Source organism: Petaurus breviceps, unplaced genomic scaffold (genome assembly GCF_028583685.1).
Source record: "Petaurus breviceps papuanus isolate PSGF00001 unplaced genomic scaffold, PetGlider_PUasm1.0 185, whole genome shotgun sequence".
Taxonomy (NCBI): Eukaryota; Metazoa; Chordata; class Mammalia; order Diprotodontia; family Petauridae; genus Petaurus; species Petaurus breviceps.
The window spans coordinates 11,859,612-11,884,057 of record NW_027185797.1 but is presented as its reverse complement, the minus strand read 5'-3'; the positions used below and the strand labels follow the sequence as shown (position 1 = coordinate 11,884,057).

At 39.9% G+C, this 24,446-nt stretch overlaps 1 protein-coding gene across 1 annotated transcript in view; it reads right to left on the bottom strand.

Annotated features, from left to right (window-relative positions):
* Positions 1-1,469: 1,469 nt before the first annotated feature.
* The window catches only part of KCNH8 (potassium voltage-gated channel subfamily H member 8), a 400,864-nt gene continuing 377,887 nt past the window's right edge, over positions 1,470-24,446 (bottom strand). The window contains exon 16 of the mRNA XM_069088459.1: positions 1,470-2,174. Within this exon, the coding sequence (XP_068944560.1) occupies positions 1,470-2,174 (705 nt within the window). The remainder of the gene's footprint in view (positions 2,175-24,446) is intronic.

Below are 24,446 nucleotides of genomic sequence, written 5' to 3'. Positions count from 1 at the left end.
TTAATGATGAAGAACTATATAATTTCTGAATAGTTCTCTGGGAGTCTTAGTTTGTGCTAAAACATTGAATTTCCTAGCTTTTCCTATCAGTGGTAGGGAATAATATAAACAAGTCTGTGGGCTATGCGTTTGACATGGCAACTACATAGCTTAGAGCATTTAGGTTTAAGTCATTTTAACTAGAACCAGGTACATTGATTGACACAAAATTTGCTCAGTCCTTTGAAACATTCTTGAATTGTGGTCCTTCTCTTGTACATAAAAAAGAAAACAATTTAAACCGACGGTTTATAACATTATTAGTTGGAGCAGGTGAATTTGCACTTTTCCATAAGATGTATGAAAGTAATTGAAGAGGGGCCAGATCCCTGAATTGGATGCTACTTGGTATGGGGAAATCTCTAATTTCACTATTAGACAGGAAACACCCAAGTTTCTTAGGTTAAGTATGAAATTCCATCAGTCAATTTCCTTGTCATATGCACATTGAAATAGTCTTAATGGAATCACTAGCAAGGGTTCCTGTGCATAAAGAGGGTACCACATCACACAGTTTTAAGGTTAATATATTTGACTTAATGTGACTGACATTCCATATTTTTATTTTTATTAATAAAATATTAGCCTATTTTCTTATTGGTATTCCACCAGTATGGTGATATATTTGTCCCAAACAGCATGCAGATAAAAGGGGATTCCTTCTTAAGCTACATCCTCTTAATAATAAATAATTTGATCTACTATACACAACAGGAGGGCATTTCTGGTTAAAACAGCAAGCTTTTTTTCTTTTTACCAAAATGAAAACAAAACATTAATCTCTTTATAAATATTTTAAATACATATTTCATACCAAGGATATAAAAATAGCCTTTTTTTTTTGATAAATAAAGGAGTTTCATTTACATGACAAAGAGCGTGCAACAGCTAACCACTGGCCACCAACTCTATCCGGCTGATTGTCTGGATGGCATGCAGGGATAATTGTCTTTTTGCCTTCGAATAACAGAAAAAAAATAGATCAGCAGGAGCCAGGAGCACCCGGAGCCTGACAGCGCTATGGATATTGTTCAGGAATGACAAACAGGCACTCAGGAAAAACCTTTGCTTCAAGCCACAAAAGGCTCCCACAACAAAAAGTGAGCCTTAAAATTCTTTTGTCCTGGACTTCCAACTGCTGTGACCCCTTGGGGTGTTTGGACTATTGCCCAAGTCTGTGGAACAGACCAATAGGTTAATACCAATAGAGAAAATGCTTTCCACATGCTTCTAGAATCTAGAAATTGTTTTCTATGGTATGCATGAGGTTACACCTTTTCCTACCCACTTGCTCTTCAATATTGGGTGCCCCACATTGCTTCATCTCCATCACTGGAAGAGAAAAGGCAAACCAAAGCAGTCATGCAGCAACGAGGTTGAAATAGGGAGTTGCATCATATATGCTAAAGGTCTCCTTTGCAGTCCAGTCATTATACATTGATGGCCTTGTTATCTTTCACGTCTGCTGTGCTCGTTACGATTTCCAGAGGGAAATCTTCTGAGGGTTTTGTGGGAAGGGATGGCATGCCCTCACGGTCCCAAGAGCCAGGCAAGTTTTCCAGGCTGAGAGAACTGACTGCCCCTTGACTGAAACTACCTTCCTCAGATCTGCTGGGGAGCACGAGGTGCAAGGATGTCTCCGAGGAAGAACATGCTGAAGATGAGAGAGTTGCTGAAATAGACTGGAGGGGGGTCAATGTGGTATCTGAATGGGGAGAAGTGCACCTTATAAATTGCAAAGGACCCTCTCTGATGACCTGATAATGGGATGGGGAATAGTCAAGGCCTGAACAATGATAAAGGTCACTGTCCAAAAGATTTTGCTCATTGGCTCCAGTTCTTTGGGGGCTGCTTCCGACAGAGGCACGTTCCATTTCCCAAAGGCCAGACATGCTGTTACCATGACAAAGGTGTGCTTTGGTGCAGGCAGTCTTGCCTGCTGGTTTGTGCATACAAGGTTGGTGAGCTGTCCATGTCATTCTGTTCTGTAAGCTCTCAATAGAAGGACACATGGATGCACTGTGAACTGAGCAAAACCCTGTAGGCTTTGGGGCCATTAAAACATTTTCCAGAAGATTCATTATATTCTTCATATCTTTGCTTAATTGGGAGACTTCTTGAGTTAAGTTCATTACCTGCAGTAATGAAACAAAGGAACAGAGGAGAATTAGCCATGTGACATTGAAATGGTTTTTCCATAGTCAAGTCAATTCAAGTGGATTCATGAAAGGTACTTTCCACCTACTCTGTGTTTTTCTCCTCTATGGACTGAGATTGTAAGTTTCTTGAGGTCAGGGGCTGATTTTGCCCTTTCTTGGTATTCTCAGAGTTTAGCACAGTGTTTGGCCCATAGTGAGCATTTGATTAATGCTTGCTAGTTGATTGGAGGGTTGTTAATTCTGGTATCCCTCTAAGCTTGGAATGAGGGAACTGGGTTCTATTTCTGAGGCAGCTGCGAAGTGACTCTGATATCCTTGGACCAAATGTGACCCTTGAGTCCATGATAAAGTACCATTTAACAGCAAGTATAAGCCTTAAAGCTAACACTGATGCATCTCAAGAGGTCTCTGAACCAGAGGGGTTAGGGATTCCAGTAAAACCATCAGTGTCATTTGGGACCATGATGGGTGCTTTAGATATCTCCCTGGTTGAGATGAACTATTTCAGAACTAGCCAGGTCTCAAACAGCGATGGTGGGGGCTGGAGCAGGGAGCCACTATTGATCAAACTTATGGTTCTTTGTTGACATCTTATTGGACCTGGTTATAGTTCTGTACTCCTGTGACAAAGATGTTGTAATTTACTCTTATCATTTCAGAATGGAGTCTGCTTATCTACAACAAGCATATCTTCTTCTATATACTCTGTGGAAAGAAATCCTATTTCCACATTTGTCAAGATCTACCCGAGACATACCTACATTGAAACTGATTAAATAAGGGATGGGCACTGGCTATGTAACCTCCCCCTTGTTTTCAATTTCATTTTCACAAGAAATCTAGCAAAGATTTAAACTAAAAAATATTATTTTAAGAAACCAATTTGCTTGAGGTAAGGAACTAGTCAGTCACTTAATAACGGGCTACTATCACCACTGTATCCTCTCCACAAGAAGCTTTCATTCATTTTGCAAGACTCACTACAATGATGGGGCAGCTAGGTGGCACAGTGAACAGAGCACCGGCCCTGGAGTCAGGAGGACCTGAGTTTAGATTCAGCCTCAGACACTTGACACTTACTAGCCATGTGACCTTGGGCAAGTCACAATCCCAATTGCCTTCAAAAAAAGCAAAAAAAAAAAAACCCAACCAAGCAAACAAACAAAAAAAAGACTCACAACAATGATTGCTTTCAAGCTTAGATTGTTTTTTTTTTTTTTTTAAGCAATCGGGGTTAAGTAACTTGCTCAAGGTTACACAGCCAGTTATTTCTGGGTGTGGTGCTGAGTGTCTGAGTCCGGGATTCGATCTCCAGGTCGTCCCAACACTGGAGCCGGTACTCTTACTCACTGAGCCACCTGGCCGCCCCTAAGCAATTGAGGTTAAGTAACTTGCTCAAGGTTACACGGCCAGGTGTTTCTGGGTGGGTGCTAAGTGTCTGAGCCCGGGATTCGATCTCCAGGTCTTCTCAACACTGGAGCCGGTGCTCTTACTTGCTGTGCTACCTGGCCGCCCCTCAAGCTTAGATTGTTAATCTCATTGTTAACTCTTCAGACAGAAGTCAGACACATCCTGCCCAATTAGATAGGTATAGGCTAAGATTATCTTTCTATCTAAGATTTTTATTCCTCTTTAAAGAAAAGGATCATATGGTCATAGAGTTAAGCTGGAAAGGACCTTAAGGCTCATTCTGTCCATCTTCCCCCCTTTACAAAGTAGAAACCTGAGGCTTTGGCTTGGTATCCAGATGAATCCAGATATAAATTGATTCACAAAATGTAACAGGGCCCATATGGGAATGTAGAAGACAAGAGTCTTTCATTGGCTAATTTTAACTTTTTAAAAATGAACTAGATATACAGAATTCAAAACCTGTGGCATCGGTAAAGCAGGTCATACTTTCATTTTACAAATGTTGAAATCTAAATTAAAAGAATTTTCAAGTTTAGAGCAACCTCTGATATAGTAGAAGGAACACTGGATTTGAGGACCTCTGACACCAACTCAAGCATGCTTGTTTGCTGTATTATATTGTGTGACCATGGGCATGTCACTAAACCACTCTGGGTAAAGTGAGTGGGTTGCAGGTGGTGTGGTATAGTGCAAAGGGCATTGTTTTTGGAGTTATAGGACTTGTGTTCAAATCCTGCCTTCATTAGTCAATATATGTTTGATCCTGGACAAGTTATTTAATCTCCCCTAGTCCTAGTTTCCCCACCCGTAAAATGTGGAGGTTGGACTCGATGGCCATTAAAATCCTTACCAGGACTAATATGAGATACTGAAAATGGTGATATTAGAGACTAGTTCTATTGCATGGTCATTTTTGAAGGGGAGTGGTAAAGGGACTAAAGGAGAGAGGGAGAGGGAAGGATATATCAGAATGAGAGAGTGAGAACAAGATAAAGGAAAGAGAAGAACAATAATAATAAGAATAATAAGGAGAAAGAGAAGAAGAAGAAAGAAAGAAAAAAGAAAAGGAGGAGAAGAAATAAGGGAATGAAGAGAAAGGAAGGGGAGAGAAAGGAGTTGTAATTATACTGTTAAAAGAAAACTGTAGTGGTTGTCTAATGAGGAAGAGAAAGCTGTAAAATGGAGGAAAAGAAAAAGTCTTGCTACATTATGACAGTTATGAGCAGTCATGGTCTGCTGGTGCCCATAGTACTTCACATGCTCATATTATCCTGTCCCATATCCCAAACTTTCAGCTACGTTTACTGGAGGATTTTCCTTCTTTCTCCCCCGTCCAAAGGGACATTTCTCTTATATTACCATGGAATTAAATTGTAAAATGGAATTTGCTATAGTGTATCTATTTCACATAATAAAGTGAACCTGCATTATATTAACATGGAGACTGGGAAGTGTATGTCCTTTGGGTGCTCTCTGACCAACTTGGAAGTTGTGTGGACATGCCTTCCACCCTCTCCACATGGTAGCATACTGATAGAGAGAAAATTGAGTTTTTGCAAAGCAGGCAAATTCTGTAGCATGTACTGAGATCACCAAAGGACAGCACCATGTGTAAATGGCAGACTAAAACATTTATTAAATATCCAGTGGGTAAATAGCATCTTCCGCAAACAAAGTCAAAATCTTTCTACTGTAACACTCAGTGGAATATTTTGATAACACCCTTTTCTCAAAAACCTATGAAAAAAAGCTACAATGGGGGAAAGCTAGAATCCAGAGAATTTTTGAGATCGACACATTTCAGTCTAGCCATATTCTTTCAAACAATTGATTTAGCAAGAATACAATTTAACTTTTCTTGGGCATTTATTTAAAAATGTCAATTTCACCTTAATGAAGTTAGATATATGATACAATAGGTCATTTGGAGACACTGTGGAATAAAAGATAAGAAAGCAGAGTGGAAGTCAGGAAAACTGGGGTTCAAATCCTGCCTCTGACACATATTGGCTAGGTGATTTGGGCGTCACTGAACCTCTCAGAGCTCTCTAAGACAAGAAGTTGCAGAGCAGTTCCTTATCTGTATTGGTAGAGGAAACTTCTTTAGTGAGGAAACTTTTTATACCAATGAAACAGGGGATTAGGGGAAAATGACCTAATAGGAAACAAGATCATGGATATAGGTCTGGATAGTAGCTATGACTAGCCCAAGATCACATAGCATGTATGTGAGATGAAATTTGAGGTACACTATTCCTGATGCCAAGTTCAACAATTTATGCACTACATACACCAAGGATATCTGGTTTCAGCAGTGTGGACACTCCTTCCACCAGTTAGATGATTTTGCAGATGGCCTTGTATAGTTGCTATGGCCAATCAAGTCACTCCATTCTGGCCAACCCTATCGTGAGCTCCTAAGGTCATCTTGCAAGGTTCTCAGGTAATAGAAACACATTTTGTTGTCAGTTCATTTTCAGAACCTTTCCACACTGGTAGGATCTGTTGGAGCATTTACTATGCACCCCAGACAAAGTGTTAAACACTAGGGATAAAAAAATGGAAAAAAATACTTTGTTCTTTTTTTTAAAAAGCAATTGGGGTTAAGTAATTTGCTCAAGGTTACACAGCCAGTTATTTTGTGTGGGTGTTAAGTAGTTGAGGCCGGAACCGATCCTGAGTCTCCCGACTCTGGGGCCGGTGGTCTTACTCACTGTGCCACCTGGCCGCCCCCCAAAATACTTTGTTCTTAACTTCAGGGAGCTCATATTTTAATGGGGCAGACAACTTTCAACCAATGTACATACAAGATATACAAAGTGAGAAGGAACTAGTGGAGTGGGAGGAACATTGAGAAAGGCCAACTGTAGAAGGTAGAATTTGAGCTTAACCTTGAACGAATTCAGGGAAATCTCCAAATCAAGATAATAAGAAGTGGATATTTTTTTGAGGAGAGTGGAAAGTATATAACAATTATAGGGCCACAAAACAACTATTTTGGATCTTGACTTTTAAAGACCCAAAAGAGAATGCTTTCATTTGAGAGGAAACTATTTAATTAATGTGAGCAACATGAAATAATGAGCCCACTAAACAGGGATGCTTCATTTACCATCAGTCGTTGTGCAGGAGATTCTTAGGTGGCAGATTACTGTCATTGTGCATGTGGGAAGACACCCTGCCATTGACCTGAGTGATGTGAGGGGAAATAACCTGCTTAAAGCAGGGCATGACTTCCCATTCCCTTCACCAAGACAAAACCATCTGTCAAAAGAAAAGAAAAGATTGCTCCAGAGGTTGGTACTTTTCCCCACATGAAGGAAGACAACTTACTGGTTATCTCCTTAAAAAGCATGCCTGTTATCAGGAATGAGGGCTCATTATTGTGATGGTTACAGGAAATCCTCTGAAAAATGGGTATGTCAGAGCAGGATTTAACTTGGGTCCTCCACTGTACTTTAGGGTTTCCTGCTGGAACTGTGAACACAGGATACTGGAAGATAGGAATGACCTTGGTATTCACCAAATGAGAACATTTATAAGAGGAAGAGAATGAAGTGTTTCTCTCTCCACAGGGGGGAAGATTTGGGGCCTTCCTATGTGTGGGAAGAAGACAGGTTCTCACTAAAGAGAATTGTTACAGAGTTTTGTGCATCCAAGGATCTAGCCACCAGATTTCAATAAGCTTTTCTTCAAATTTCAGATGTAAAGAACTAGGTATGCTGATGAGAGGCTGCCTGGGATAGTAGATGGGGGTTGGCTGTGGAGTCATGAAGACTTGATTCGGACTACTTCTATGTGACCTCTGAAAAGAAACCTGACACCTTTGTGCCACCAGACAATTCTGGAAATTGCAGACAAGTTGCTGATCCGTAGCACTTTCCACACAGGGAGTTCTGGGAAAATTATGGGCTCTGGAACAAGCAGACCTAGATTTGAATCCCACTTTTTATCCTTCCTACTTGTTTGACCTTGGGTGAAGCATTTGACTTCCTAGGCTTCAGTTTCTTTGTCTATAAAATAAAAGGATTGACCTGGAGGGCCTCTGAGTTCTCATATCTTTAAATCTATGATCCTATGATTTTTATTTTATTTTATTTTATTTTTGCTTTTTGGAGGGGGGAAGGCAAGGTACTTGAGGTTAAAAGACTTGCCCAAGGTCACATGGCTAGTAAGTGTAAAGTGTCTGAGGCAGTATTTGAACTCAGGTCTTCCTGACTCCAGGGCTGGTGCTCCATTCACTGCGCCCCCTAGCCGTCCCAATCCTATGATTTTTAGAAATGAATTTAACTCATATCCATCTTAGAACTCAGTTGAGTTCTCCATTGAACATTTTCAAAAAACTTTAATGGAAATGCATTGTAGAAGGTTCTATCTTAATTGTATAGTTAAATGGTTTTCTTAGCTTTGGAACCATCTGATCTGGAACAACTTCCATTTTGAGAAGTATCAGAATCCATAGCATTGAAATAATTGGTCTAGGGGTGGCCAGGTGGCTCAGCGAGTAAGAGCACCGGCTCCAGTGTCAGGATGACCTGGATCAAATCCGGCCTCAGATACTCAGCACCACACCCAGAAATAACTGGCCGTCTAACCTTGAGCAAGTTACTTAACCCCTATTGCTTTAAAAAAAAAAGAAATAATTGGTCTAGATGAATAGTTCTCAAAGTGGGGTGCAGGGACCTCTGTAGGTGCCCAAGCCTCTTTCAGTGCATCCACAAGGTCAAAACTGTTTTCATAATAATACTGCTTTGATTACTAATACTTGTTAATATGGTATTAGCTATCATACTAATATGGTATTAGAAATAAAACAGTATTATTATGAGAATTTGCTGTGATCTCCAATACTTACCATATTAGACATAAAACATTATAGCATTATTATGAATATATATTGATATGTATATCAATAAATATAACCCATATAAACAAAAACTCTTTCAGGAGTTCTTGGTAATTTTTAAGACTGCAAAGGGGTCCTGAGATCCAAAAGATTAGGCCAAAAGTGGCTTAATGCTATCAAAATGATAGTAATAGTAATGATATGATGATAAGTGAAGTTAAATAACCTGATCTAAACCTTCACCAGTTATTCTGTTTTCAACTCACATTGAAAGAGTTTCTGGCCTTGAAAAATCTTTTGGCTTTGATTTTATTGTAGCTCATAACTTAAGTACAAACCTGTAGGGAAAAAACTACCTGGCTGAAGAATATGATATTGTTGATTCTATAACAGGCACTCTTTGTTCTGAGTCAACACAGTATGGGTAGGTATTATAGCTGTTAAAACTTAATGCATAAATTTGCTCCTATCCAACCCATGAGTATTCCCTGAGTTGCCAAGAGAAAGGTGTAATTTCCCCAGTTAAGAATTCATCTTTCCTTGTGCTTCCTTCGTAATTACAGACATCAGTCTCATATGACCCTAGAGTTCTGTTAGTCTTCATTCTTCCCATTGCTTTGTCACTTGTCCTGGCATGATCTTGATTTCCTTCGGTGTTTCCACTTCCCTGGGAAATTGTTTTTCCTACATGCTCACCTTCATCTCTCATAACTCCATTACGAGAACCAAGTGACAAATTCATTTTGGTTAGTTGATTTTATGAGGTAACAGTTGGCATCATGTCCTCTACCTGCTTGTGATTTTGGCCCTCAGGTGTATGTGGAACCTTCAAATGATGTCTGATTGAAAAATTCAGGGGGAGGACAACAGCATGACCTCACAAAGTTATCCTTTGGTTGAAATGGGGTCACCTGATCTACTTAAAAATATCAAGAAAGTATCTCATAAACAGGAGCTATATTCAATAGTTTTTTTTTATGATCCTTAATCTTTATACAAGAGAGGGGAAGGGAACAATACTATTACACATCCACTATGTGCCAGGTACAGTGGCAAGTGCTTTACAAATATTAATTTTATCACATTTGATCCTCTCAATAGCCCTGTGATGTAGGTGCTATTGTTATGCTCATTTTACAGTTGAGGAAACTGAGACAAAGGTTATATTATCTTTGAGACATATGGTTAGTAAGCCTCTGAGACTGCCTCTGAACTCAAGTCTTCCTAACTTTAGGCCCAGTGCCCTGTTTATTGCAACATGTAGATAAGATTGGCTTATGTAACTGTACTTGCAATGGAAGAAGCAATGATATCATGGCTAGGCTTAGTTTCTAACAATTACATAAATCCAACTTATTTTGAGATGTAAAACCCATGGGAAAGCACATATGCAATTTTCTGTTTTGTCAATTCTAGCTCCAAACATCTCATATCTACCCTACCTACCCATATTCTAATTTAGGTACTTGTCACTTCTTGTCTTGATTTTTGCAATAGCCTCCAAATCGACCTGCAATTATTCTTCCACAGAGCTGCTGAAATGATATTTCTAAAATATAGATCGATGTTGCTTCATTTTGCAAAATTCTACAGGGGTTCCATGTCACTTCTAGGGTCAAATTCAAAATCTTTAGCCTGGTATTTGAAGTTCTCAACAAAAAGGCTTCCACCAAAGTTTTTAGTTAATGTTACCCCTCTGCTTGAACTCATTAATCCAATAAAAACAAGAGGCTGATTCCCATAAATGACATTACATCTCCCCTCTCCATGCCTTTTCCACAGGTAGGTCTACCCAAGTCTAGAATATTTTCTCCCCTTATCTCTGCCTCTTAGAATTCCTACCTTCCTTAAAACAAAGTGCAGAATTTATCTTTTCATGAGTCCTTCCTATTGTCCCGTTATAAATGTGCTCACCCTCATGATCTTGCTTTTTAATTGCTTTGTATTTCTTTGTGCACATGTTCTATTTTCCAAAAAGAATGTAACCTCCCTGAGGCCAAGGATTCTTCTGTTTTTGTCACTTTATTCCAACTGTCCAGTGTACTACCTTACCTACTGTCTGAATGTTTATAAAATTGAATTGAATTTACTAGAAGACCTAACTCTTTGGGGTGGGGTCTTTCTAGCCGGTCATTTGATCTCTTTTTTCATTGCAAACATTATCCAAGGAATGAAAGAAGCAGCAAAGAGGTGCAATGGGTAGAGACACTTGACCTGAGTTCAAATCCAGTCTCAGACACTTCCTAGCTGTGTGTCCCTGGGCAAGTCATTTAACCTTTGTCTGCCTCCATTTCCTTATCTGGAAGATGGGGAAAGTAATAATATCTTTATTGCTCTGTCATTGTAAAGATAAGATGAAATTACATTTATACAGTACTTTGTAAACAATAACATGTTATATACTATTTTTTATTATGAGTTAAACTAATAAGAAAGTTCCTTGCCCTTGACTTTGACTAATGTTTTACAATTGTCACTTGTCATTTGAAGGGTGGAAGAGTTAAGCTTCATACTCTCTTTTATACCCTATAATACTCGTTTGAGATATTGTTGTTTTTCAGTCATGTCTGACTTTTTGTGATCTCATTTGGGGTTTTCTTGGCAAAGATACTACAATGGTTTGCTATTTCCTTCTCCAGCTTTTTCTACAGGTGGGGAAACTGGGGCAAACAGGGTTAAGTGGCATGCTCAGAGTCACACAGCTAGTAAGTGTCTGAGGCCAGATTTGAACTCAGGAAGAGGAATCTTCCTGACTCCTGATCCAGCAAGCTATCCACTGTGTCACGTAGGTAGCCTGTTTGGGACCTATTACAACTAGGTCTTGATTAGATGGATTGATGGAAGGATGTCGACAGGAATCACACAGGATGGGAAGACATTGGATAAGATCATGGAAACACATAAGGCCCTGTTGCTGTGTAAATTTTTTATTTCTTCCTACTAAGATTGCCTCCCTCATGGTCATGTCATGCCATGTGGGGAGAAGAAAGTTGTGATTTTCCTCCAGGAAGCAGATGGGGAAGCATCTGTTAACATAATCATGATAGTTCAAAAAGTTCTTGACCCATTGCACAGTTTTTGCAAAACATTACCCGAATTTCCTTGTTGGAGACAATTTGCCTCAATTCAGTGGTACTAATTACAGGGACTGGAGTCCCCCCTCCTGCCATGGACACTCAGGCATTTCACAGGCTCTGATTCAGGTAATTAAGTGGTCTTTCATTGCAGCTTTTGTGGTGGTATGAAGTTAGCAGGAAATTCAGAAAAGTTCATTCAAACTCAATAAGCTGGCCAAGCCACAAAGACTATAGGAATAATTCCATCTTTATGTCTCTTGATTCACAAAGCATTCACTAAACAAATGCACATCCTTTATCCGTTAGCTAAAGTAATAATCATCCTTCTGCACTTGTGGAAATTTCTTCTGAATGAAGATTTCAAACAGTTAAAAAAAAAGTCAATCTATGGGCAGCTGGAGACACCAGAATCCAGGCAGTTGAAGTGTGTGTTGGGGGGGGAGGAGGAGGGGACTGGGGTCATACAAGAATAAACACAGGCCTCTCTGTGTTTCCAGGTGCAGTCAGTGCCTCAGAACTACAGGGTTTTGTTGCTGAAATAGACCCTGAGATCATCAAGGCAGCTCTCCAGCTTTACAGATGAAGAAACAAATCCAGAAGAACACAGTGGTTTGAGGGTCAACAGAGTGTAGGTTAAAGAGTTCTGAACTTGAAATTGGGAGATTCCTGGGGCTGAAGGCAAGTTTTAAAACCTACTAACTGTATTGCGGTCATTTGCAGTTACTCTCCTTCTGTAAGCCTCGGTTTCCTCCTCTGTCTAATGGGATAGGGATACTTGCTTTGCTTACCTTCTGAGGTTGTTGTGAGGAAAAGTTACCAACTAGGTCAATAAGAGATTATTAAACACTTACTGTGCTAATCCCTGGGGATATAAAAAAGGGCAACAGCAGCCCCTACCTTCAAGAAAACCAACCTCTAAAGGGGGAGACAATAGGTAAAGTATATGAAAATAAAGGTTTATAGGCTATTTTGCAATTTCATCATCATCAAGAGGATGAGCAAAGGTCTCTTGAGGAAGGTGGAATTTTAGCTGAGTCTTGAAGGAAGCCAGGAGCTGGAGATGAGAAAGGAGAGCATGCCATCCATGAAGAGCAAACTGCCAGTGAAATGCACAGCCAAGAGATGGAGTGCCGTGTGCAAGGAACAGCAAGGAGGCTGCTATCACTGGATTACATAGTGTATGGAGGTGTGTACAGTGTAAGAAGAATGGAGAGGAGAAAGGGCCCAGGTTAAAAATGGCTGTAAAGGCAAACAAAAGACTGTATATCTGATCCTAGTGGTAGTATGGAGTCACTGGAATTTATTGAGAGAGAGACCGGATTTGAACTCAGGTCCTCCTGACTCCAGGGTCGGTGCTCTAGTCACTGCACCACCTAGCTTCTCCCTCTTCTTTCCTCTTACAATAAGGTGTGTCTTCTGTGTCCTCTGCAGTCTAGTGACACTGGCTTCCATGCTGTTCCTCACAATACACTCCATCTTCTGATTCCATGCATTTTCACTGGCTTTTCCCCATTCATAGAATCCTCTCCCTCCTCACCTCTGCTTCCTGGTTTTTCTGGCTTCCTTCTAGTCAAGGCTAAGAACCTACCTTCTGCAGGAAGACTTTTCTGCTCCCCTGTAACAGTATTGACTTCTTGATCAGATTATTTCCAATTTACCCTGTATATAACTTGTTTGTACATTGTTGCTTACATGTTCTCTCCCCCATTTGACTATAAACTCCTTGAAGCCAGAATCTTTTTGTCTTTGTGTCCCTAGTGCTAAGCATAGTGCCTAGAACATAGTAGGCACTTAATCCATGCTTGTTGACTTGACCAACTCTAGGAAGCCAAGTAGAGGATGGACTGGAGGCAGTGAGATAAACCAGCAGGCTATTGTAATAGTCCAGGCATGAGGTAATGAGGTGTAAGAGGAGAGTAGGAGGCTTATATAAGAGAAATTGGGAGGGTAGACTCGGTGGGACTTGGCAATAGATTGGAGGGTTGGGGGACAAGTGAGAGTGAGGAGCTGAAGATACCATCTAGGAAAAGGGCTTTGTCAGTCTTTACCTTTACCAGGCTTCACAAAGTGGTGTACAATATGCCTCAGTCTTATTAATACTTCCCAAGGTTATGCAATGTGACAGTGCTTCTTAAATTCAATAAGAAAATAACTACAGCCGTGGTGTTACCAATACAAAATGACCAGTTATGGCCACTGATGGGTATTTCTTGGAAGGTTATAGTGAATTCTGCAAACTTAGACCTTTAAAGGCAACTTCATTACATTTTAGTTGGCTTGTTATAATCCATTATTTTTCAGTTTCCTGGATTCTTTGCTCATCTGTTTTCAGGTCTGCTCTGACAGTACTAAAAGGTCCAAAGAGCCTCATAGGCTTTAGCCAAAGTCAGGTTCAAAGACTCTGCCCTCTCCAGATAGCATTCTTCTAAACTACTGATCTACCAGGGAGTGAGTAGATGTCAGGGTAGAGAGGGGCTTCCTTTAAAGAACTGTCTCTTTCCAGTTCCATCTTTTCCTCTTATCCATTCCAATACTGTCAGTGACAACTTGAACTGAGGTGCTACGTCCAAGTGTAGGAAATGGTAGAGTTGGAGGGCCAGAAGCAAAGCCAGGGGCTGTTGGGGTCACCACCAGTAGCTCCAGAATTGAGAAATGCTTAGTTTCTTCTCCCAAGAGGAGCCCATAGAGAAACTTTTTTGCATCCAGACATTCACAGAAATCCAGCATCAATTATACAGGTCTTGAATAACACTGAGTGAAGTGGAGGGCCTGGAAAGCAGCAGGATTCTGGTATAATATTCATGGAAACATACTTAGAGCCTGGCATCATGGGAATTCCATTTTGGGTGGGCAAGTTTATTGACCACTTCTATCATACACCCCCAAATCTCCAGTTGCCACCTCACTTCAGTTGGGAATGTAGATAGCCTGAGTCATTTCTTAATTTTGAAAGAAATCCTTCATGTTTGGTTCTAGACTCTGTTTCTGGATGACCTAACTTTCAGAGGCTCCACTTTATATGTGGGAAATCAGTCATATTTCTGATACAAACTGGCTGTGGGACCTGGGATAAATCATTTAAACTCTCAGTCATTTGGTCAACTCTCTAAGACTCTAAGCTGCAAAGGAGGTGCCAACATGCATTGTGGAAGGTGTTTCCTCTTCTAGGAATTCCTTATGCAGATGAAATCCCAGATTTAGACCATAGCCAGTGTCTCTCTACTATATCATCCCCAGAAAGATAGCATATCATGGTGTATAGAGTCAGGAAAAATGGTAGCTTCTGACACATACTGATTGTGTGACCATGGGTTAGGCCCTTAATCTCATGGGGGTACCCAGCAACTTTCCAATAATCTAATCCATAGAAATAGTACTGATCTGCATTGATAAAGGACCCTCTATGTTTTCAGATGTGACTAGAACCTTCTATCAGTGGTTTCCTAAGCTGATGAAATCATAAGGCTGGCTCAAACTAGCTTCAAGTATGTACAAGTATATACTAGAAAGGACTGGTGAAGGATGGCTTGTTTCAGGAGGGGGTTGAAGTGGCAAAAGGGAAAAAATCAATGATTTGGAGCCATAAGAACTGGATTCTACTTGCTGCCCTGGTACATACTAGCTGTGTGACCTTGGGCAAATTATTTCATTTCTGGAGAATTCTCTGGGTTCTACATATGGAAAATGAAGAATTTGAGTATATGACCTCTAAGTCCCCTTCTAGCTTTAGAGATGATGAATAAATACAGAAAATGTCCCTCTCAACCTCATGAAACAGAAAGCATTGATGATAGAAAACAACTAAGGCAGTCACAAACTTGAACACTGACACCCCACATTGACTGCTAATAAAACCTCCTCCCCAAAGAAAAAGAGGAAAGGAAAAGAGGGAAGTGGAGGAAAGGCTCTACTAATGAACACTTTAACACATGCTGATTAATGCAAGGCTCCCTTTTAACCTACTGAGGATCTGAGGCATAAGATGGGCAAATGAGATACATAATCCAGCTGAGAAGATGTATTATGGAGACCAGAAATTGGCATAAGCACAGAGACAGGAGTTTGAGAAGTCAAGGAAATGAATTAAGGATGAATTGCTAAGGATTATTACACAGTATGTAGTTACCAATCATGAAGTTTTGTGGCTAAAAAAAGCTTCGTGACAATCAGAGAAAATTACCAGTGGATTTAAAAAAAAAACAAAACCGTTCCTTTGTAAGTGTTACAAACAGGCTCACCAACGGTATCTGTCAATGTCATAGACAATATGTAGGGCAGAGTGCCAATGAAACGGAGGAGTTCCTATATATGGTGAAGTCTTTCAGGTATTCCTTTTATGGAGGACATTGTCCTGCTTGAGTCCCCAAAACAAAGCCCCTCAATGAGATCCATAATCACTTAACAGAGTTTAGCCTAAGAATCTATGCAGGAAAAACCAAATGGATGAAAAATACCTATTATCTAGACAATGACATGTAGTTGGATGGAGAACACATAGTATTCATGATCAATCTAGACTTCTTGAGGACATACTCATCTGTTGACACAGTGGTTAGTAGAGAGTTATTTGAATTCAGCAGGATTTTTTGCCGTAAGTTTGTCTGAACATGTGGATATGCTCTCATTCACTATATTCTAGAGTGAGAAGCAACAGAGAGAAAATAGTTTCCTATTTATAATACTTGTAAAATATTCCATCTACTTTTGATCTCAATTCTATATACATTTATTAAGCATAAACTATGTTCAAATTGCTGAAACTCTCAGTGTCCCTAGGCAACTCTCTAAATCTGTAAGTTACATAAGAGTTGCAGACATGTGTCTGTGAAGTATGTTTCCACACTGGGAGTTCCCTATGTGATTCAAATCACAAGTTTCAACTCTAGTCTTTCTCCTTTCTAAAAAAGGGCAAAGCACAAGTCTAGGAGCTAAGGATGTGAGGACAAAATGAAACATTCTTTGCTGTCTAAGAGTTTATATCCTATCAGAGAAAGTGAGGGACCCAACATGGACCCCAATAAGTGTCTGTACAAGGAAAATTAAGGGACACTAAAACTGGAGGGTATGAGAGAAAATCAGGAAAATCACAGAGGAGGAGGTGTCTCAGACAAGACTTGAAGGAATACAACACATTAGAAACATGGAACTGAGGAGAGTGTACATTCCAAGCATGAAGAATACTAACTTGTACAAATACCCAGAGGTGAGAGTTGTAGTATAAAGTTTGGGGAATGGCTGGCAGTCCAGTTGGAATGTAGGGTTGATGAAGGGAAATAGTGCAAAAAAAGGTCAGAAAGATAGATTAGAGCTGGATGTGGTGGGGCCTTAAATAAGAAGTCAAGGAGCTTAATCTTATGTTAAAAGGTGACTTCTAAAATTCATTTACCTTTGCAAAAAGTCCCTACACTGTTTAGTAATATTCTGATGTCTTCTGGAAATTGTCTTTACAGTCTTACTAGTTTTCTGGTTTGTCAAATATCTATGATGTCTTTGAGAAGGATATTCATGGAATGGGAACCCTCACTTCCTCAATCAGTCAGTCAATAAACATTTATTAAGCACCTATTATGTACTAACCATTGTGTGAACTAAGTATTGAAGGTAGACGGAAAGGCAAAAGATCATCCCTGCCCTTGAGGAGCTCACAATCTAATGGGGAGAGACAACATGTAAGAAACTATGTGCAAACAAACATTTATAGGATAAATTGAAAATAACCAATAGTGAAATGGCATTACAATGATGAGGGATTAAGAAGGGGATGGGGACAGTCAGTGAAAATTCCTAGAATTTGTAGATAGAGCATTTTGTTTAAGGATCAGCAAGGGGGACAGTGTCGCTGGATCTCAAAACACATGGGATAAGTGGTATTTGAGGGTTGGAAAATCTTTTGGGGGGTTAAGTGATGAATAACTTTGAACCTCAAGGGGAAAATTTTATATTTGATGCTGAAGGTGACAGGGAACCACTAGAGTTTATTGAGTAAGGGGTGCCATGTTTGGACCTTTCTGCACTTTAGGAAAATCGTTTTGGCAGCCGATTTATTGGATACACATAGAGATGAACCTAAATACCCCAAATGTGGAATGAACAGCAATTGAACATACATGTAAAAGTTACAAACAAATAAATATGATCTGAAAGTTGGTAAGTTATGTTTTACTTATCCCAAATCAGTCACCTTTCATCTTCCTTTCCAATTTGGTGAAGGAAGTTTCAGGGCAACAGAAGTAGACTGGAGGAGATTGTTAATACTGATGTGTCCCAGAAATCTCAAGACTCCCATTTTGTGCCTTTAATCATTCTATAGACTAAGAGAGAAGTTGAGTCTAATGAGATCGTGTATGCAATGCATTTCCATAGGATCAGAGGTGTAGAGCTAGAAGAGCCTCAGAAGCCATCTAGTCCAATTCCCTTATTTTATAGATAAGGAAACTGAGAACACGGGAGGTTCATGATTGTTCCTAGGTCCCACAGATAGTAAACCGCAGAGGAAGGATTTGAACCCAGGCTGCCTGACTCCAGAGTCAGTATTCTTTCTGCTGTACCTGGCAGGCATAGTTTTAGCTTTATAGGACTTACTGACTCACGTATTTTCTCCCAGAGTCTAGCATAGTGCTTGGTATATGGAAGGTGCTTAGATTGAGTTGAATCAAATTTGTTGATTCAAAATGTTGGATTGAATTCTCTCAAGCTCCTTTTCAGAAATTAGCTATAAAACCAGAAGCATGCAAAGCCCTTCAGAAAGTCAGGCAGCAATTGAAGTCTAACCTTGATGAGTCTTGTTTTGTCTGTTCTACTCAACAGGCTCCATTGTCCTATCTAAATGCATTTAATACACTCACACCCACTCCCTTTCCCAGGTGTCTCCTAGACAACACACACAAAGGCTCTCTCTTGCTGTTCTCCTCTTCCAGGCAGTTGTTTTTTGCTAAATGGGCACTATACACTACATAAAATGCTGGCATGGTGGGTGTCCTTGAATTATCTTTTGAGCAAAATGTGATGGGCAAGGTCTTGTCATATCAAATTGTGGGTGCCAGTGGGTAGCACTGATAGCTTCTTTTAACATTTTAGAGGCATAGCTCCTGGTTAATTTATTGTCTCCAAGAGAAATAATTAAGGATAGGGAATGGACTTGTGATTTCCTCAACATAGGGAACTTCCAGATGAGGAAATTGCTTCCATCAACGCAGCGATACTTTCTCTGCAACTTAGAGTCTTTGAGAGTTGCCTAGAGCATTCAGAGGTGAAACTACTTGGCTATTGTATACCATTGGTAGGAACTGAAGTTAGTTCTTTCTGACTTTAAGACCAGTTCTCTATCCATTATGCCCTACTGTCTCTCAAAGGGAAACAATAAGGATGGAAAATAAAAGAAAGCTTTTGGGGTTACATCATCAAATCTGGACTTCTTTCTTTCTGGGTCTTGAGGACCATATAAAGTGAGTTGTAGTTGGATGAGTATGAGAACAATATTTAGAGTCAGCAGACCTGGGGGGGAATAAATCCCAGCTTTGCTATTTATCAGCTATGTGACTTTGGGAAATTAATTTAACCTCTCTGGATTTCAGTGTTTTTATTTGTAAAATGAGGTGGTTGGGCTAGACTTTAGTAGTGGGGAATCTTCAGCCTCAAGGACACATGTGACATTCTAAGTCCTTGGGTGCTGCCTTTGGACTGAGTCCAAGTTTTACAGAAGAAATCCTTTTATTAAGGGTATTTGTTCTGTGAAGTTTTGTTTAAGTCAAAGAGCCACACTTGAGGACATAGAGGACCACATATGACATCGAGGTCACAGGTTCACCACCCCTAGTAGATTAAAGATTCTTGTCTTCTTTGGTTTCTTACACCTCTTTGGCAGTCTGGTGAAGCCTATGGAACCCTTTTCTTAATGATGTCTTTAAATGCATAAAATAAGATGCATAGAGTTACAAAGAAAATCAATTATATGGAAATACAATTATCAAAATATGCAACATATAAATCCATAGACCCCAAGTTAAAAATACCTAGATGTCTGGATCTTTCCTACTCTAATTTTATGAATGATGCAATCCAAGAAAAGGGAGAAGAAATAAAGAGATTATTGTTCTTAAGTGAACTCTGAAGGATAATGAACAAACTTTTGCTGTAGCATGTCACTATAGACCCACAATTTTTCTTGTAAATGAAAGAATTGTGTTGCATTCAATGGCAAAACTGGTGACTACCAGAGGTAATTTATAGGTGAGGCCAGTGAGATTCAAGGAAGTCAAGTGATTATTTGTTTAACAAACATTTATGAGGTGGCTAGGTGGCACAGTGAATAAATAGAGCACTGGCCCTGGAGTCAGGAGGACCTGAGTTCAAATCTGGCCTCAGACACTCAACACTTACTAGCCATGTGACCTTGGGTAAGTCATTTCACCCCAATTGTCCTGTCCTTCCCCCTCCAAAAAAAAAGGAAAAACATTTATTAAGTGTTGATGGCAAGATGGTGGCCTGGGTGAATAGCTGGATGGGACATGAAGTCTGCTCTGGTGATTGGGGGCCTGCTATGTAGCAGAATAATAGACTCATATTTAGAGCTGGAAGGGGCCTCAGAGACGATCTAATGCAAGCACATCACCTTATAGACAAAGAAGCTGGAGCCCAAGGAGATTTGGAGATCTGTCCAAATTCATAAAGCTAGAGAGTATTAGAAGTGGTATTTAAAGGCAACCAGAGTTGGTATTTTTTCCACTTCACACAGTCACCTATTTATAGGGTCTTCTATTAATACCACCACCACCTCCACCACTACTACTTCTATATTACTACTACCATTATTACTACAATTACTACAACAACAACTACCACTACTACTATAACTGTGACTACTACCACCAGTAATAGATAACATCAATATAACACTGTAAGATCGTAATGGCAAGCAAAGAAGTATTTAGCACCTTGTTTGAGTTCCTGTATCTTTGAGCCTTGCCCTGATTATATCAAGTCTTTGTTATGAAACAGAATTTGTGAACTTTTGTTGCTGATGGAACAGGAAGGGGCAGAACAGGAGGAGCTCACTGACCATATACAAGGAGAAGCCCAGGCTGGGACAGAGCAGAACTGAGAGAGCACTTGTGGTGGCGGATTTGACAACAGAACATTTGTGGTGGCAGCACTCTGTTTGTCTCTTCTGTCTGTGTTGATTTTTGTTTGTGATGTGTGCTGAGTTCTCATGCCTTGTTGGTGGGTCTGTGTTGATTTCACAGGCAAATAGTGAATTGATGGTGGTGCCAGCAATGTGAATGAATGTTGTTGTGGCTCTTTTAAGCCTTGTCTTCCCAGAAAGAGAAACTGTGGAGGACTTGAGGTAGACTGGACACTGTGAGCTTCAATATGGAATGGGAATTAGACAAGGAACTGGACAAGGAGCTGAGAACTTCCTGTCTTTGAGTCACAGTTGGGTAGATTCAGGCAGGAGCTAGGACCATGGAAGAGGAACCATGGAAGCTGAGAGCCAGCCTTGAATAAAGATGAAAAGACCTCTTCTTGGGTACCTAATGCTAACTGGGAAGACTATGATTTACTGTGATCTAGGGCTGGAGAACTTTGACCTTTGTACTTTGTGTCCCATAAGGAGGCTTGCTCTTTAAGGATTATTGAGTTGAGGACTTATTAAACAATTATACTTTGTTTAAAACTATGTGGCCACTTTAGTGATAACTTGTTATGTCATAACATTGTGAATGCTGTTCTTTGGTTTCTGTCAATGTTTTGTCTTGGTTTGTGACTGAATAAATAGAGAGTTCACTATATTTTGTAATCAGAACCTTGAGGCTGTTCACAGCAGCAGTCCTCTGGTTTTATCTCATTTGAGCCTCACGATAATTCTGGGAGGTAGGTGATATTGTGATTCCCATGTTGCAGTTGAGGCAGATTGAGTTTAAGTGATTTGCGCAGGGTCACACATCTAGTAAGTGTCTGAGGCTCAATTTGAATTCAAGGATTTCTGACTCTAGGTTCAGTGTTCTATCCACTGCACTACCTAGCTCCTTCTGATTATATGGTGAATTTGAAAGTTGTATCTGGATGAGGTATATAATTTTTGTTCTCATCTAGCTGCACACCATCTGCCTCTATGATCAAGTCAAAACATATACAGGGAGAACCAAATCACTCAATTGACCCCAGGGTTTTGTTTTTTTTTCTGGTTGAACTATTTCATATAGAGTATAGACCATTCTGGAAGCAACGAGTTCCATCCTCTTAAGTATAACCACCCTGACAGTGAGCTACTGTATGCCCAGAAGTGTGTTCCATTATGAGTTTTCATGACTTTCCTTCCAAAGGGACCACCCTGGAGTTGCCACATTACTTGTTCCTTTGTAAGCAATGGAAATGACATTACAAGTGTTGTTAATGGTAGCAGCTGTTATGCATCTTTCTAGAGGCACTTAACTGTGACTGTGGGTTATGATGAGTATTTATTTCTCTTCTCTTGCTTTTCCCATATTTAGCCAGCTGATTATGAAATCTACATATCAACAGAGAATTGCCCTTTTTTGCATAGCTCAAGAATTTTCAGCACATGAGTCTTCCTATTAGAGCTTCCATGTTCTTCAGAAAACTTTTCAATGTACAGATGTGTACCTGATATTTTTCAAACAGCTCAGAAGAAGATCACCATATTCTCAGTTACCTTTAGTGGTTCTCTGTTGCCTCTAGGATAAACCACAAAACCTCAGTTTGGAGTCTTCTTCAATAGATTGTTCCCTTTGTCATCCCCACTATGCCATTTATTTTCAAACTCTCCCTCTCTACTGGCTCCTTCCCTACTGCCCATAAACATGCCCATGCCCCACCCCCTTCCTAAAAAAACCCTCATTTGATATTTCTATCCCTGCTATCATCTTATAATTGTTCTGCTCTTTGTGGGTAAACGCCTTGAAAAGGCCATCTACAATAAATATGTCCAGTTTCATTTCTCTCACTCATTCCTCAGTCCCTTACAATCTGGCTTCCAACCTCATCATCTGACTAATATTGCTCTCTCCAAAGTTACCAGTCATCTCTTAATTGCCAAATCCAATGGCCTTTTCTCAATCCTCATTCTTCTTAACTTCTCTTCAGGCTTTGATACCTTTGAACATCTTCTTTTCCTTATACTTTCTAGGTTTTTCAGGACACCATTTTCCCCGGTATTCCTCCTCTCTATCTGAACACTGTCTCTCAGATTCCATGACTGGGTCATCATTCAGAGTATGTGTGTCTCCCAGGGTTCCCTCCTGGGCCCTCTTTTCCCTCTAGACTTCTTCATGTTGTGATCTCATCAGCTCCCATGGACTTACTCTCTTTTTGCTGATAATCCTCAAAACTACCTATCCTACCTTAATCTCTTTGTTGACCTTCAATCTTGAATCTCCAGCTGCCTTTCAATGTCTCAAGATGGACGTCCAATAGAATTCTTAAACTCAGCATTCTTAAAACTGAACTCTGTATCTTTCTCCCTAAACCCTCTCTCCCTCTTAACTTGTCTGCTACTGTTTAGGGCAGCACCATCCTAATCCCTCAGGTTTACAATCTAGGCGTCACCCTCAGCTCCTCACTATTCCTCACCCTCCACATCCAATCTGTTATAATTTTTGTTGATTTCACAGCATCCTTATAGCAGCTCTCAAATACACTTCCTTCTCTCCTCTGACAGTGGCCCCACCCTGGTAGAGGCCCTAATCACTTCCTGTCTGGGTTATGGCAGGAGTCAGCTGGTGGGTCTGCTTCAAGTTCCTTCCCCATTTCAATCCATCTTCTCTCAGTCACAAGGAAGCATTTGCCCCTCTTAATTATTTCCTTCCCTCTCTTGATTATTTCCTAGTTATCCTTCATAAAACTTGTTTGTACATATTTGTTTGCTTGTTATCTCCAATGTTTTGAGTTCCTTGAGGTCAGGGTCTATTTTTTTCCTCTTGTAGTATCCTTGGTGCTTAGTATAGTACAAGCCACATAATAGGCTCTTAATAAATGTTTATTGACTGACTTAGTTTTTCAAGCCCATCATAAACTGTATCCTACCTACCTAGGTTCCTAGGCAGTACAGTGGATAGATTTCTAGCCTTAGAGTCAGGAAGACCTGAGTTTAAATCCAATCTCAGACACCTACTAGCTATATCACCCTGGGCATAATATTAAAGGGTTATGAGCATCAAATGAACTAATATATTTAAAGAGTTTTTTGACCCTTAAAGAGCTCTATAAATGCTAGTCGTTAATGCTAATTGTTGCTGTTACCATCTTTCCAGGTTTATTTCAGATTATTCCCCTTCACACCCTCTCCATACTAAGCAAAGTGTTTTACTTGTTCTTCATCAAATTCATCATCTTGCCTGGGTGTCTTGCAAAGTTGTATCCTCTACCTGAAATACATGGTGTCCTCACCTCTACGTCTTAGACCCCCTGGATTGGTTCAAGGATCAGCTTGTTATTACCTCCTATGGGAAGACTTTCCTTTTATCATTGGTATTAGTCTTTCCCTCATCAAATAATCACATACATGCTTTTCTGTTGACTTGTTGTAAACCCCTAGTAGAATGTAAGCTCATTGAGTGATTACAATATAGAAAGGTTACTGATACAAAAAGACATATGTGGGACCTTTCACTTGGTAGAGAGCAAGGAATTCTTTCTAATATGTCTTTGTATTCCTAACAACTAGCACAGTGCCTTTCACATAGCATATAATTAATATATAATTGTTAGATTAGATTAGATATTAAAATGATTCTTTCCTTTCCTAATTTTCAAAAAGAGGGAAAATCAGATCAAATATATCAATTTAGAAACAAACCTCAAACAGGAGACTGTAAGCTCCTTGAGGACAGTATCTGTTCCTCCCTCTCTTCCTTCCTTCCTTCCTTCCTTCCTTCCTTCCTTCCTTCCTTCCTT